This window comes from Oncorhynchus clarkii, chromosome 10 (genome assembly GCF_045791955.1).
Source record: "Oncorhynchus clarkii lewisi isolate Uvic-CL-2024 chromosome 10, UVic_Ocla_1.0, whole genome shotgun sequence".
NCBI classification, from domain to species: domain Eukaryota; kingdom Metazoa; phylum Chordata; class Actinopteri; order Salmoniformes; family Salmonidae; genus Oncorhynchus; species Oncorhynchus clarkii.
This window is the reverse complement of record NC_092156.1, coordinates 48,923,486-48,937,953: the sequence shown is the minus strand read 5'-3', so window position 1 is coordinate 48,937,953 and position 14,468 is coordinate 48,923,486. Positions and strand designations below refer to the sequence as shown.

The window sequence follows — 14,468 nt, the reverse complement described above, 5'->3', positions numbered from 1 at the left end:
TGATTCGTCCAAATAGTCAACGAATACCCAAAACCAGGAACTACTGCTGCTCTTAATCACAAAATTCTAAGTAAACCTTGACAGATTCGCCATGTCATCTGGTTGTCACTAGTTACAACAGCCAAACTCAAAAATGGCTAGATTTTTAAAAAATTCATTAAAACAAAAATGTGCTTTTTGTTCTTGATTTAAGGTTAGGTTTAGGCATAAGGTTAGCAGTATGGCGTGGTTAAGGTTAGGTTTAAAATCAAATTTTAAGAAGACAAATTGTAGAAAAGGGGTTGGGTTTATGACTTTGTGGCAACTAGTGACGACCGTTTCATTTGCCCATGAGAGATTACCAGTCATTGATTCACTCCCTCCGGTGTAGGACATGCACACAATAAATACAGTACACAAGGACAAACAGATATAGAATTTTATAGTCAACCAAAAGTAGGAAAAAAATAGAGGTGTAAAAGGAAACAAGTATAAACACGACTACTCAAGAGAACCAAGACTAGAGGATAACAGTGAAATAATGAAGACCATGGTTTACCATTAGGTTGCTGTACATGTCCTAATATTACATTAAAAACAGCTGCCATGTTTTATATATCTATATTTTTTTCCAAATACATAACTCTTTAAAACATTGTGCAAGTGTGTTGCTGGTATTCCATAACTGGTAAACAAGAGTTGGTCCAGTGCATTACATAGTGACACATTACCTCTATACACTTACTTTCAGCTGGCCACAAACCTAACCATTGCATTACTACTTCTACTTAAGAGAGAGAACGATAAACAGATTGAGACAGATTCAAATGGAAAAGACAGGTAATTGTAAATTCTGCCAAAGCGTTACAAAACAAAAAAAATCAAAAAAGTAGAATGTTTTAATTATTATTGCCAAGTTTGGGTAAACTATACATAAAGACTGAGTGCCAATTATCTGACAGTCACATCAAATTCATATTTTGCCTATGAACTAGGACTGTGGTGGACATAGATGCACCAGTTATCAAACGTAACAAAGGGTGAAGGCAAGATACCTACAGTGCCAGGGATTAGTTGTGCCTAAATTATGTTAATAAACTAGGCCGTGACTAGTGCCTGCCAAACATCTCCATTCCCACCCTCTAGTCTAGGGTCTGCCCTTCAGATCAAACAGCAGGGGAATAATGTCTGGGTCAAATGGTAATAAATGTTGGCTAAATCAGTGGAACCTCAAAATGCTGCACATTTACAAGCAGTCTTTTACACCAGCCATCTCTTCAACATTGGCTACTACCCGACATCCTCTACCTAACCAGAACCCACATCCAATAACAAAGGTTCTATAAAGCTAAAAAGTAAAAGTTGGAGAATATCATTTGGTGACCATGACAAATCTTTTATCTGCAACTTTGTTTTCTCTAGGATGTTTGTCAAGTGTTTAAAATACTGTTCAAATCATGTTCTCTTAAATCAAACGTTAGCAACAATATAAATCTATAATTCAGTGCCAACATTATCACAAAAATAAATTTGGTTTGAGAATTACAAAATAAAAACTATGAGCAAAGACAGACAAACCAATCATACATTTGTCATGATACACAAACAATTCATGAAAGGAAATGTGATACAATTTATTCACAATTTACAAAAAATCTCTTTTAGCTACAACACCATCAGCAATCTAATATAATTAACCAGATACATTGATTTTGATGAAAAACAAAAAAGGATGGTGGAAAATTGAAAGGGACAACAAAAGGACCAAGACGGAACCCTTTCCACCGTTTTCTCCTGCTTGGTAAAATTCATAAAAAATTTGCTTTTGCAAAACAGCAAAAGTATCATTTAAAAAAAAGCCACATGAGTAGCTGCACTAGTGATCTACAATAAATGCTTGTCAATCCATTGAATAAAAAATAAAACAATTCAGGAGAGCACAACAAAACACGCAAATTGGCCTTAAGAGAAAATATCAATAATTTAAAACGGATCATATTTTTTCATGTAGCTGATCTTACAGTGCCACTTGTGGTTTGGAAACAAGCTGGGCCACGCCATAGCGCTGGCTCACAACAAGCTCAGAGCAATATTTATGAATAACATTTTATGCCCCCTTTAGTTTGATATTTTCCTGTACAGTATATAAGTGGACTTAACAATTGGCCTTGAAGTAGAATGCATCAAATGGCACTAGAGACAATAGAATAGATCACTGTGGTCTAGCAGTAGACATACAAAAACACCTCAAAATGAAACAAAAATGTAAAGAGAATTGCCTGAGTTGGAGTCAGTGGCTCTAGATACAACTATTTTACACTAGACTGAGGAAGAGGGGGAGGCTTCCAAGTATGGACCTCTGCATGATCGGGTTCCTCGAAAAGACAAAACAAAGGACATGATAAAACCGATCTAAAACACGTTAAGAGACAAGAGCAGCTTATAGTTTAAGCTGAAAAAAAAAAAGCCCGGCAAAAACAGCCACTTTACCCGATTACTCTAAAATATCAACTAAGTGAGACAAGGAAATAATATGTTTGATAGCGAATGCAAAAAAACAAACTTCTAAACGGTGTTTTCAATTTGAGAAAAATAGGAGGCTGTTCAGGTGTTCACTGATAGCACTGGCAGTGCATTAGAGAACAGAATCAGGGAGGCACGTTTTATGTTTTACTGCAAATTCCAAAGACAGATGTGAGAAAATAGCCAGAAACCTGCCTCTGAAATGCATTAAATTTATAAAAAATAAAAAATTAAATAAAAAAAAAAAGTGGTTAAATCGGGAAAATGTAACCTGGTCAAGTGCAACTTGCAACGGCGGACACCTGAAAAAAACTCTATTGTTTCGTTTTTTTTTTTATACAAGCTGGTCTTTTACATTTTCTTAACTTTAAACAATTAAAATGGATACAAATTTAGCCTTAATTTACAATACAATCATTTTCTCCAAATCTGATCATACTTACAGGTACAAAATAATGCAGTGTATTAGGACTTCTGCAGTTCATATACAATCAATTTTAGCCCAGGTTCCTGTATCAAACAAATAGCTATTAGTAATGGAGAGGAATAACCCTGGATTGAAGAGTGGATGTCTTTGTAATGGAAGGTCTGCTACTGGCCTAAAAGACAGCACCACAGACCTGTCTGTTGGAGCATGTCTTTTTTTTGGGGGGGGGGGGGGGGGGGATGTCAACCCTGCTTTAAACCATATGTAATTTAAAGCAAGTTGGCCCCTGCTCAATTCCATTTGGCTACACAGCTATGGGGTCAGAAATGGGGTCTCTGGCATAAGACAACCTGTTTTGAAGCTGCCAAGTCAGACTGACCGTGTCCATTTTCCCTTTCTAAATCTCTAAGCCCCATTGCTAAGGATCACTAAAGGTCATTCCCAGTGAATGACTGGTGGTTTTTGTAACATTTTAATATCCGATGCTAGATTCAAAATGGCTCTATGGCACGTGACTACGGTAAAATTGCATTGGAATATTTAAAAGGCAGTCGCTTAATTTTGCGATGATGTTCAGATTTGCGATTAGGCCATAAAAAAACAGAACCAGTCCGAGGTGTTAATGCTATGAGTCTAGATAAGTTACACGTATTATCACCCTAGCATCATACACTGAAATAGACATTTTACAGTAGTCTTTCAAAGAGGAGGTTTGAAAATGCCTTTGTGCTTTAGCTGCACAGAGCGATTGCACCACTCAGTATAAAATGGAGCCGCTGAGCTAGAGGACAGGCTTTTAGCACCCGGAGAGGTGGTCTCAGAACCAGCGAGTGCAAAAGTGCAACGTTTGGCCTGCTCTCTCCAGCACCTCCAAACCTACTACACTCTTTATGGCAAGATACGGCAATGCGAGGGAATGGATTTGGAGCGGCTGAGACTGACTCTGGTTAAAGCTGGTATATCGGCCTTGTGGGTTTATCTTGTCGATTGGTGGCGTCTTGAGATTTTGCTGCTCGCTCTGACTGGACTGTGGTGACATGAACAATCCCCGTAGGATATAAAGAGAGCCACACATACATATGTGTGTGTGTATATACACATATGCACACACACTCCAAGTAATTTATTGAGTAAACCACCAACATTTCGGCACTGTGGTACTAACACCGAAACGTTGGTTTTTACACAATCAATTACCCTTAATATAGTGTGCAACTATTTTTATAGCCTACAGTTTACTCGCCGTTAGTCAGCAGCTCTAACTTTGTGTGTACACAAGCTCATGCTTTTGACATGAAGAATCCCCCCTCAACAAAATCTCTCACTGGTGATAAGAGGTGGGAAAATACTCTACAGATGCATGCACTCCCTGTGGGCCTCATGGTATTGCCACACAATTCAACAATTTATCTGCAGGTTACGTAAAAACGAAACACCCAGGACTGCTACGTGGGATACGGTGTGAAAATAATATACAACATTAAATTGTGCCCAGAAAATGTGATAAAGACATATTGTTGAGATCGTCGTGAACTTTTGCTTCAGTTAAAATCCATGGGGGTAAAATGCTGGCCATATCCCACTCCTATTATTGTATTTTGATTGATACAGAATGTGTTTGTCGACTTTGCAGGAAAAATAGAACGAGGTTGGAGCAACAGCTCCCTCTTGTGGCTCGGAGAACTACCTGCGGCCTGGCAGGTGGATTCCGTTGACTGATGACGGGTAGGAGAGGAGCAGCTCCAGTTGTGCAAACAGGGAGAAGTGATCAGAGGGGATGTGGGGGTGGGGACAGCCGCTGATATTGTTCTCATGGAGCCAGTGAGGATCCAGAGGACCCAGAACTCCCAACACATTGAGCGTAGGCTGAGAGTAGAAGATGTAGTCAATGATGCCCTGCACAGAGAGGAAAGGCACATTAGATGGCGATACATTCACATCCCCGGCTTGGAGAAAATTATTCACCGGTGTGACCCAAGCTTTCATAATAACCCAGTCTTTTAGAACAGCTAACAAACACTGTGGAGCACAAATTTTACACCGATGCAAAAAGAGCGATATACAGAAGCGGGAAGACATGAACGTGACAGTCTCACCTTGAAGTCGAAGGTGTAGTTGGTGTAAGGCATCAGGCCGTTTTCGTAGGCACTCTTCAGCTTGAAGCTGTGGGTGATCCTGCCGTTGGACGTGCCATTCTTGCCGTTGCAGTTGAAGTTGGTCAGGCTGTCGATGTAGCGAAGCTCCTTGAAGTCCTTGTGGGTGCTGTCCACTCCGCCCGAGCTCAGGTACTCCACCACACCTGCACACACAGATCACCAGGAATTACAGAAAAGGCACTACAGTAGAGTACACACACTCGATTTTCAGCTGACCCAGTACACACCAGAGTCGGGGAGTGAGTTGAGGTCAGCACACAGGACGAGTGGGACGGCATTTGTCTCCCCGGAAACTGAGGATAGCTTGAGGCTGCGCGTGGCCTTCTCCACTATGTTTTTCACCTCAGACAGGAACATGACGGTCTGGACCACCTTGACGTCGGAGTACGCCGGGTCCCAGTGCATGTGGGCGTTGGCCACCAGGAGGAGCTGTTTCTCCATGCCGTGCAGAGACTTTCCCACTAGACAAACACACATTGGACAACACCAGCGTTTTGACATGGAAACATTTAAGCCATATGGAATTAATGCTTTTTTGCTGGCGTATGTGTAGTGTGAGAAAGACTCACCAGACTGCTCCATCATCTCCTTGCGCACCTCTAGAAGAGCGGCCACACCAATATTGTCCTTGGTCATGACTCTGTTGAGCATGGCCTCTGAGCCCTCAGAGTTTGCCATAGCCAGCTGGTTGAACTCCACCGTGTGTTTCTGCACCAGGCTGAACCTAGACAGCAGAGAGGAGAGGCAGAAGAACAGACAGGTGAGTGCACTGTGCTGCCTCTGGGACAGCTTAAAAAGGCTTTACCGCAATGGCTGAATTTAGAATCATTACACCTCTGAAACACTATATACAGGGCAAATGTCAAACATACTTGAACTCATGATCTAATCAAGACTGACTTGAGGCAGTGTGGCACTCACTTTTCGGTTCTGTAAAATATGGCGCAGCCGTCCACATGCTTGCGGTCACACTCCGACATGGTCCTGGCGCGGGACTTGGGGCTGAAAAAGCCCTCGTAACCCTGGTCCTTCAGCTCCGGTAGGAAGTAGTTGTAGTACTGCTCTGTTTCCACTTCCTGTTCAGCAAAAACCAGGACAATTCAGGTTAATCTTAATCTTGAAGGTGCATTATTCAAAGTATATGACCTGTAACTTATGGAGGTGACATCGCAAACGCAACGCACAAGACAACGCCTTAAATGCTAGACTGATTGTACCACGCATGTGTCCTATAATTCATTGTAACTTTCAGTATCAGCATCTGTCTGCCCACCTGTAGGCTAATGATGTCAGCGTTGCAATTCATGATCTCCTGCATGATGGACTTCTTCCTGTACTCCCAGTTAAGGGCCCAGGAGGGGCAGTAGCCGTAGAGCTGGCGTGTGGCATACTTATCACACAACACGTTGTAGCACATCACAGAAAACAAGGCTAGAACAGGACAGAGGGACACAGACATGAGATTATGCTACAGTCTCTCATTAGGGCTCTGAATATGATCAATAACACACACAATGTTCTTTGTGTTGATGTGTGTGACTTTGAATAGGTGTTGCAAGTGATTTATAACGGTGGATGAGTTAGTTACCTGCTGTTCGTGCCCGGTCAGGCTCGGCCATGACAATCCATGATCTGGGTGGGGGTTGCTCGGAGTTGACTGCGACAGAGGGGGAAAATGAGTAATCCTTACACTGCTCCCCAAAATACCATTATGAGCGATTCAAAGGAGAGTAAATACAACTTCATAGTCACCACTGTTCCCCAATATGATCATCAAGATCAACTGACAGACCCAAGTCATTCCATTCACCAAATTTCAAAGAAAATAATAACTTATCTACCTCACTCAATTCAAAACAACAATATGCTTTTCCTGCATTTGAACTTACCTCGTTTGGTCCCTGCCAAATTGTCCAGAAGGTAGTTGAGCAGTTTCCTTGTGCCATCATGCTCCTGATAGAGGTTCAATATTTCTTGTGCAAGTGGGTTTCCTGCAGGAGAAGGATACAGTGGAAAGAAATTAGATATTACACAGATTCAATGATACAGAATGAAAACAATGACATCTATCATTCTATGACCTCCACTCTAGAAATCACTTGGATGTGCAACCAAATCAGCATAAACAGATTATTATAAAAACTGAAAACGCAGGGTGTCAATGGATAATCTGCATGCAAATTTAAGACCCCATGAACAGAAAGACCAGCTTCAAATAATCAACTTCAATGCCACAAACCACCAAAATGTAATAACTATCAGGGAAAGCTTACCTTTTAACCCCAGTGTTTGTAACTTAAACAGTTTTCCAAGCTCAAAAGGTAGAACCCGCAACTGGTTATTGTTTAAAAGAAGTTCCCTGTTGAAGAAGTAAGACATACATGTTTTAGAAGGCTAGAGACAGTAGAGAGCAATAGGTCAAGATTCAGAAGACAACATTCAAGTATTCACACAAGTGACCGGCTTTCTCCATTTCACCCAAACTGCTGCGCGCATCAACAAGCGTCTGCGTAGCCAGGCGCTAAAATAGAAGTTGGTTTTAGGAACATATACCCACGTGGGTGATTGAAAGATGAACTGAGGTCCACACACCAGTCGGTAGCAGTAACACAACTTAAAGTAGGTTGCCAACCGCCATATAAAGTCCACAGAAGATTGAAGGAGGAGAGATTACTAGAAACTAACTAGGTTCCCCCTTTTATCTGTGGATTAATTGTCGGAGTAGAGAACACAGGATTGTGTGTGACTCAAAATTCTACAATGATACAGAAGGAAAAAAAATGGACCTTGTGCATTTCAGGTAAAATAACAATCCAATGTTGATATCACAAGACAAATTAGTTACCAACAGCAAGCTAGCTAGCTAAATGTCCATGAATGTTTAATGTTTTTCAACCTGTAGTTGGTTCAGAGTTCGTATTGATATTTTAACCTGCGTGTCCTGATCGCATCTGATGTGGATGGACAAAATCAACATGCGCGCGATGGTGCACGCACCCGGTCTAGTCAGCATGTCAATCAATAAGTATCTGTTCAGGCCATTTCCATGTCTACTCAGCCAGTTAATGAGCAATTTGTCATTGAGGGACGGGTGCAGGAGAGGGCATACACAAGAACGATACAAACAAAAACATACATTTCCTTGAAACAGAGTAACTAGCTATTACCAATTTCAATCACAGTGGGGAACAGAGGTCTAATACCACGCATGGGAGGCTGAAATGTCTCTTCATCCATCTACTTTATAGAATGTGCTCTCAGCCCAAATCCCCTAGGGATGCTGAAATGGCATTGTTGATTAGATGAACAACACACTTAACATTTCCAATTATAGCGTAAATAGCTCAAAACAATAGGGTTCGAAGCATGAACTGTGAAAAGGTTTAAATTAAATAGAAACCTGGTTAAATGAAGAACAGCAAACTCATGCCTTTAACAGGACCAATCATCAGCTTTTAGTGCAAATCATTTCTCACATGGAAGACACAGCAATGTCGATTCTCCAAACTAGCAGAGTAAACACTTAGCCTACAATGGACACAATTCAACTTGCACTATGACTGACCTGAGAGACACCATGTTGCCAAGCTCGGCAGGCAGGCTCCTGATCTTGTTGGATGAGAGGTCCAGGTACACCAGGTTTTGAAGTTTGGCAATATCGGGCGGGATACGAGAGAGGGAGTTATCGCCGATGTGAAGAGCAGTGAGGTGAGTCAACGTCCATAATGAGGTGCTCAGACTCCTCACTTTACCTGCCGAAACAAGTGGGGAAACCAGGGGACAAGAGAGTGACTCAGTGAAAAAAGGAGTACAGAAATACCCTTACTCAACTTAAATGGAAATAAAGAATACACCTATTAGGCCAACATGTGGAAGCCATCGCCCCCACCAGCACTCACCACTAATTTCGAGCTCAGCCCAGTATGACTTCTTCCCATTGGCTGCCTCCTCAGTGGACATTATTGTGTACATCCGCCTTGGGTCTGGCGGATCATATTTTTCCTTGGGCATCCCTATAATACTGAAAAACACAAAAACAGATTGCATGATCAATTTGAAACAAAATGTTGAACCAGAAACTTTGCATGGTCGATTTGAAACCATACCCTCTTAGATACATCCTAGAGATTGACTGACAGACAATTAGTCTTACACAGGTATTCTCAAACTGGGGAACGTGAAATGCAGTCGGGGGTACGCCAAATAAAAAGGTGATTCACTTTTTACATATGCATCTTCACATTTTCAAAAACAGCCCATTTAGATTTTCCAACGGGGCTACACATTTGGGTGAGTTTTTTCCCCCACGCCCGAGTAGCCTCGAACCATCTAGTGTTCAGCAAAATAACAACACAATGTCAAATACAGGTAGCCTAGTCAAATAATTAACATCCAATCACATTAACCGTTACTCTCTTGCGGGAATTCCACTAACGGTCCGTTATGTAGCTACTGCTCATTCCGTTTGCTCGAAAATGAATAAATGCTTTAAAAAAAATAAGGCCCACGTCCATAGAGACACATACCAGCTCTACTGGCAGTACCACTTCTACCAGCAGTACTAAACCTGCACCTGTCGACGACAAGTTGTTCTGCTTCCACGAGCACATCCAATGCTAGCATCAGTAATTCTACATATGTTGTTAGCCCAGCTAGCATGGATACGGACAGTTGTGAATTTGATGCAGCCGAAGAGCTACTGCCCCTTTGCCCTGGAAAGCACAGGACAACAGAGAGGGACATTGGACCATCGAATATGATGAGAACTACATTGGTTTAGGGTTCACTTATATTGGGAGTAGTGCCTTTCCTCAGTACTTTTGCACATAACACACTGTGGCTATCTCACAACTCGATGAAACCCTTCACTCTTGCGCAGACATTTAGAAATAAAACATGCCAACTTCAAAAATAATCCATGGGAGTTCGAGAGAGAATTAAGATGACTTGAGTAGTAAGACATATATAAATGCAACAGATACCATTAATAAAAAGGGGCTAGAAGCGTCTTATATGGTGAGCTACCGAGTGGCTAGGAGGCAAGACCCATACTATTGTGGAGGACTTAATTATTCCTGCTGCTGCAGATATGGCTGGGACAATGCTGGGGGAAAAGGCCAAAAAAAACTACACAGACAATGCCTTCCTCAAACAACACTATTTTATGACACATCAGTGAAATGGCAGGAGATGTTTAGAAACAATTACTGCCTTGCATAGAAGCCAGTGAATTATATATGTTACAGCTGGATGAGTCAGACGTGGCGGGCCTGGCACAGCTCCTGGTATATGTCCGTTACGTTTACGGGGGGTCAATTAAGGAGGACATCCTCTTCTGCAAACCAGGACAAGAGGAGAGGGTATTTGACAGCTGGACAGCTTTGTTACATCAAATGGACTTTGGTGGTCAAGATGTGTTGGTATGTGTACTGATGGCACAAAAGCCATGACAGGGAGACATAGTGGAGTGGTAACGCGCGTGCAAGCAGTTGCTCCCGACACCACTGGGAACACTGCAGCATCCACCGTTAGGCTCTTGCTGCCAAGGGAATGCCTGACAGCTTGAAATACGTTTTGGACACCTACACTGAAAATGGTTAACTTTGTTAAAGCAAGGCCCCTGAACTCTCGTGTATTTTCTGCACTATGCAATGATATGGGCAGACAAGCTTAAAGTTCTCTTTACTGACCATAATTTTCACTTGTCTGACTGCTTGCATGATGACGAGTTTCTCATACGACTGGCCTACCTGGGTGGTGTTATATCATCCCTGAATGATCTGATTCTAGGATTACAGGGACTTTCCGCAACTATATTCAATGTGCGGGAAAAATTGAGGCTATGATTAAGAAATTGGAGCTCTTCTCTGTCTGCATTCTGTAAAAATGTAACTTAAATCAGAAGCCACTGCCAGATGTCTAGATAGGGCTGCGCTAGACTATCCTGCCTTGGCAAATCGCGCTGTTATGACATTGATGCCCTTTGCAACCATGTACCTATGTGAGAGTAGATTCTCAGCCCTCACTAGCATAAAAACTAAATACAGGCACAGACTATGTCTGGGAAATAATTTAAAACTGAGACTCTCTCCAATACAAACCAACATTGAGTTATGTGCATCCTTCCAAGCACACCCTTCTCATTAACCTGTGGTGAGTTATTCACAATTTTCAATGAACAAATAAGGTTTTATATGTAAGATGACTAAATAAAGAGCAAAATTATAATTATGTGTGCCCTGGTCATATACAAGAGCTCTTTGTCACGTCCCATGTGCCGGGTTGTGACAAAACTCACACATTCTTACGTTTAATAAATATATTGTATAGTGTGTGTGAGACAGGCTTACAATGATGCCAAAAAACAACATTTCAGAGTGTGCTGACCCTGGTGCTAGAGGGGGTACACAGCTGGAGGTTGAATGTTTGAAGGGGTACAGGACTATAAACATTTTGGGAACCACTGGTCTAACACAGATTTCCTAGGACACAAAATATGTACAACCCAGTAAAAAAAATCCATGTTTAGCCTGAAGTTATCACAATTCGCCACTCATTACATGAAGATACCCTTTCACACTATGAGTCTCCAAACATGTAAAGAAGTGGACTACTGGGGTTTCTGGGACTAAATTTAACCTCTAGTAAAACCACTCTGTAGACAGCTGCTCCAAACTGCTATACATTTAGCGCTAAAGATGATTCACAAATTCTCGCCCTATGGCAATTGGAAGACCCCCTAAAACAAGATGTTGAATGAGCATTTAGGAGGCCGTAGAAAAACACTTAGCAATTTTGTCCACAATGTAATTGTTTTGCACATTTGCCACAATCAGATTGACACATGAACAGATTGACACAGGCATGGCCATGAAGGCTGTACTAACACATCTAGCTCTACATGTGCTAAATTAGGAGCGACCACAAAAGCACAACAAAAGCAGACTTGATAAGTGGCGCTATCGAGTAATGGCAAAAAAATAGGATGTTCCTGAAAATCGCTGTGCCTTTCTCAAAACACTTGTCCTCCTGTTGATACTGTGGTTAGCACGTTCAAACATTTGTTTCAATAAATCATTGAAGTCACAAACTAGCTGATCTTGCTAGCTAGCTACAAACAAGCTGTAGCTAGCTAGCATAAATCAATTTTCAGCAGTGGACATTGTTTTGAACAGTTACCCGATATCTGTAACGTTAGCTAGCTAACTGCACTAACGTTAGTTGGTAGTGGTAAGCTAACTTAGTATGTGCATTGTATACCTAACATTAACCACATACCATCCAAACGAAAATTGTGTGATAACTAAACATTAGCAAATATGATAGCTAACTAGCTCTCTTTGGCTATTCCATTCTACTTGATTTTCATACTGGGTACAGACAGTAACGCTCAAATTACAGTCTATAATCTCGTTTAATTATCTAACTAACGTTAACTATGCTCTAACGTTAGCTAAATTAGTTTATTTGAAGATATTCGACATTTAACTTACTAAACCACACAGAACACAGGCAGACGATAAATGGATAGCTAGATGACAATGTATCCAGCTAAAGCGTCAATCCCCGTACACATCCACGTAAATACAGCGACTAGCTAGTTAGCTAATGTTAGTTGACTTCAACGTCTAGTTAGCGCAACATAAATCAATAATTAACAACGAGAAAACGTGCCCCTCGTGAATTAACACGTTTAGCTCATTTGCTTGATAACTAAAACGCTAGTTGAGCTTAGATAGCTAGTTTGACAGCTAGCGCGCTAGGTACCCATTGTTAGCTAGCTAGCTCGGTTAATTTAACTGACTGGTGGGGTTGTCTATGCTAGCTAATACATCTCACAAAACACACGACGTTGTTTTCGTACGCTTAAACAAATGTGTACCTTTAAATGAGAAGTTGATGGTTTACCTGTATGAGCATACCAGTCAGCTATGGCGAGTGCGTGTTTCCTTTGTTTCTAATTCACTTCGTGTCAGCTGTTACCCACTGAAAGAAAACAAGAATCATGGCGTCCGTTAGATTTGTGGTCTGTGATAACAGCGCTCGTCGTCGCTTCCGAACAGTTTACGCTGGTAGTGGTACATACAAAACGGTTGTTGTTCCCATCTAAATGGGTTGTGAACATGGATCAAATGATTTCATTCAACTCGTGGACATCCGATACAGTGTAACAGTTTACAGGTTCTGAGTCTTCAAATTAAGTTTTCAAAAATCGTAAAGCCTAATACATAATTTCATTTGTACTACGTTTCAATCCCCCTTGCATAAAACTTGCGTCAAAAACCCAAAGTAATGCAAAATAAATGTAGCTAGGCTACTGTATACCACATCAGTGCAATAGCAACTGTGAAGTCCTATTCTCACGATAATTGCAATATTTTCTGGCCCCAGTGGGGAGCAGCAGAGAACCGCAGATGGTAGAACTGACAGCACTGTGCAATATCCATCAAGCCAAAAACATATGTACACATTTTTATATTCTGCATTTTTAATTGCAACCTGATGACGATAATGATGTTAATTACAAGGTCTGTCAAATCCAAAGCCCATATGCCCATACACCTTTTACATAAAATCTGATACATGCTCAGCAAAATCTGAATGTCTGGTTAATTTATCATTCCTAATCTCAAGGGTAGTATGTGATACATCATTTTGTTTTACCTCTGGCATTTTGCTAAGGTACAACGAGCAGGATACAAAAGCCCAAATATCTCCAAGACTGACTGTGGTACAATATTTACTTTTAAATTTGCTCATCTCTAGGCTCATTCTGTCCCACTCTTAGCCTGATCTTCCAGGGATTCTTCTGTTAGATGCGGATAGAAAAGTCATAATATTAGGGCTTCTCTCCTCCCTCTCGACTTTCTCAGACTTTACTCAGAATTTCACTGATAAACAAGGTTACTTATGGATCTGTTTGGGGTTAGGTACTTTTTCAGAGTTGGTTAAAGTTTCTGAGAAAAGAGTGACCTCCAGTACATTTAGCCTGTGATTAGGTGGTTTTCAATTACAGCAGAGCCAATCCACACCCTTCCAGAAAACAATTAAAGTTAGATTGTGGATAATGATATCTGCAATAATAAGCATCACATCAAAAGCATGAAAATCAGACAGTGAAACAACAGATTCTTGAGCAAGAGGCAAGTTAGTTATTCTCCCTGATTAAATGCTACCAGTATTTCATGTGATTGCATGATATGTAGGTTCTAAATCCTTTAAAATCAGTTGCCTGTCAGATCCAGTAAGATCAAGATACAAGCTTGTGTAATAGCATGGTAGAAGAGCTATACAGGAAAATATTATGGTCAGTGGACACAATATATGTTTTGGCTGGGTTAGGGTCAATTCCATTTAAATTCTAGGCACTTCATAAGTAAACC

At 41.1% G+C, this 14,468-nt stretch overlaps 1 protein-coding gene across 1 annotated transcript; it reads right to left on the bottom strand.

Moving 5' to 3' along the window:
* Nucleotides 1-404: 404 nt before the first annotated feature.
* On the bottom strand, nucleotides 405-13,458 carry LOC139418701 (CCR4-NOT transcription complex subunit 6-like). Its single transcript, XM_071168349.1, has 12 exons — nucleotides 12,994-13,458; nucleotides 8,985-9,106; nucleotides 8,651-8,837; nucleotides 7,359-7,444; nucleotides 6,975-7,076; nucleotides 6,674-6,742; nucleotides 6,359-6,516; nucleotides 6,007-6,161; nucleotides 5,655-5,809; nucleotides 5,313-5,546; nucleotides 5,026-5,228; nucleotides 405-4,825 (listed from the first exon to the last, which is right to left on the bottom strand). Exons 2-12 carry the CDS (start codon nucleotides 9,094-9,096, stop codon nucleotides 4,613-4,615), a joined length of 1,674 nt encoding a protein of 557 aa, XP_071024450.1. The 5' UTR covers nucleotides 9,097-9,106; nucleotides 12,994-13,458; the 3' UTR covers nucleotides 405-4,612.
* Nucleotides 13,459-14,468: the final 1,010 nt, after the last annotated feature.

Coding starts and splice junctions, on each gene's coding strand:
- LOC139418701 (XM_071168349.1), bottom strand. CDS start 9,096: ATGCCCAAGGAAAAATATGATCCGCCAGACCCAAGGCGGATGTACACA. Junction 7,077..7,358: donor ACAAACACTGGGGTTAAAAG/GTAAGCTTTCCC, acceptor CTTCTCCTGCAG/GAAACCCACTTGCACAAGAA. Junction 5,547..5,654: donor GGAGATGATGGAGCAGTCTG/GTGAGTCTTTCT, acceptor GTGTTTGTCTAG/TGGGAAAGTCTCTGCACGGC.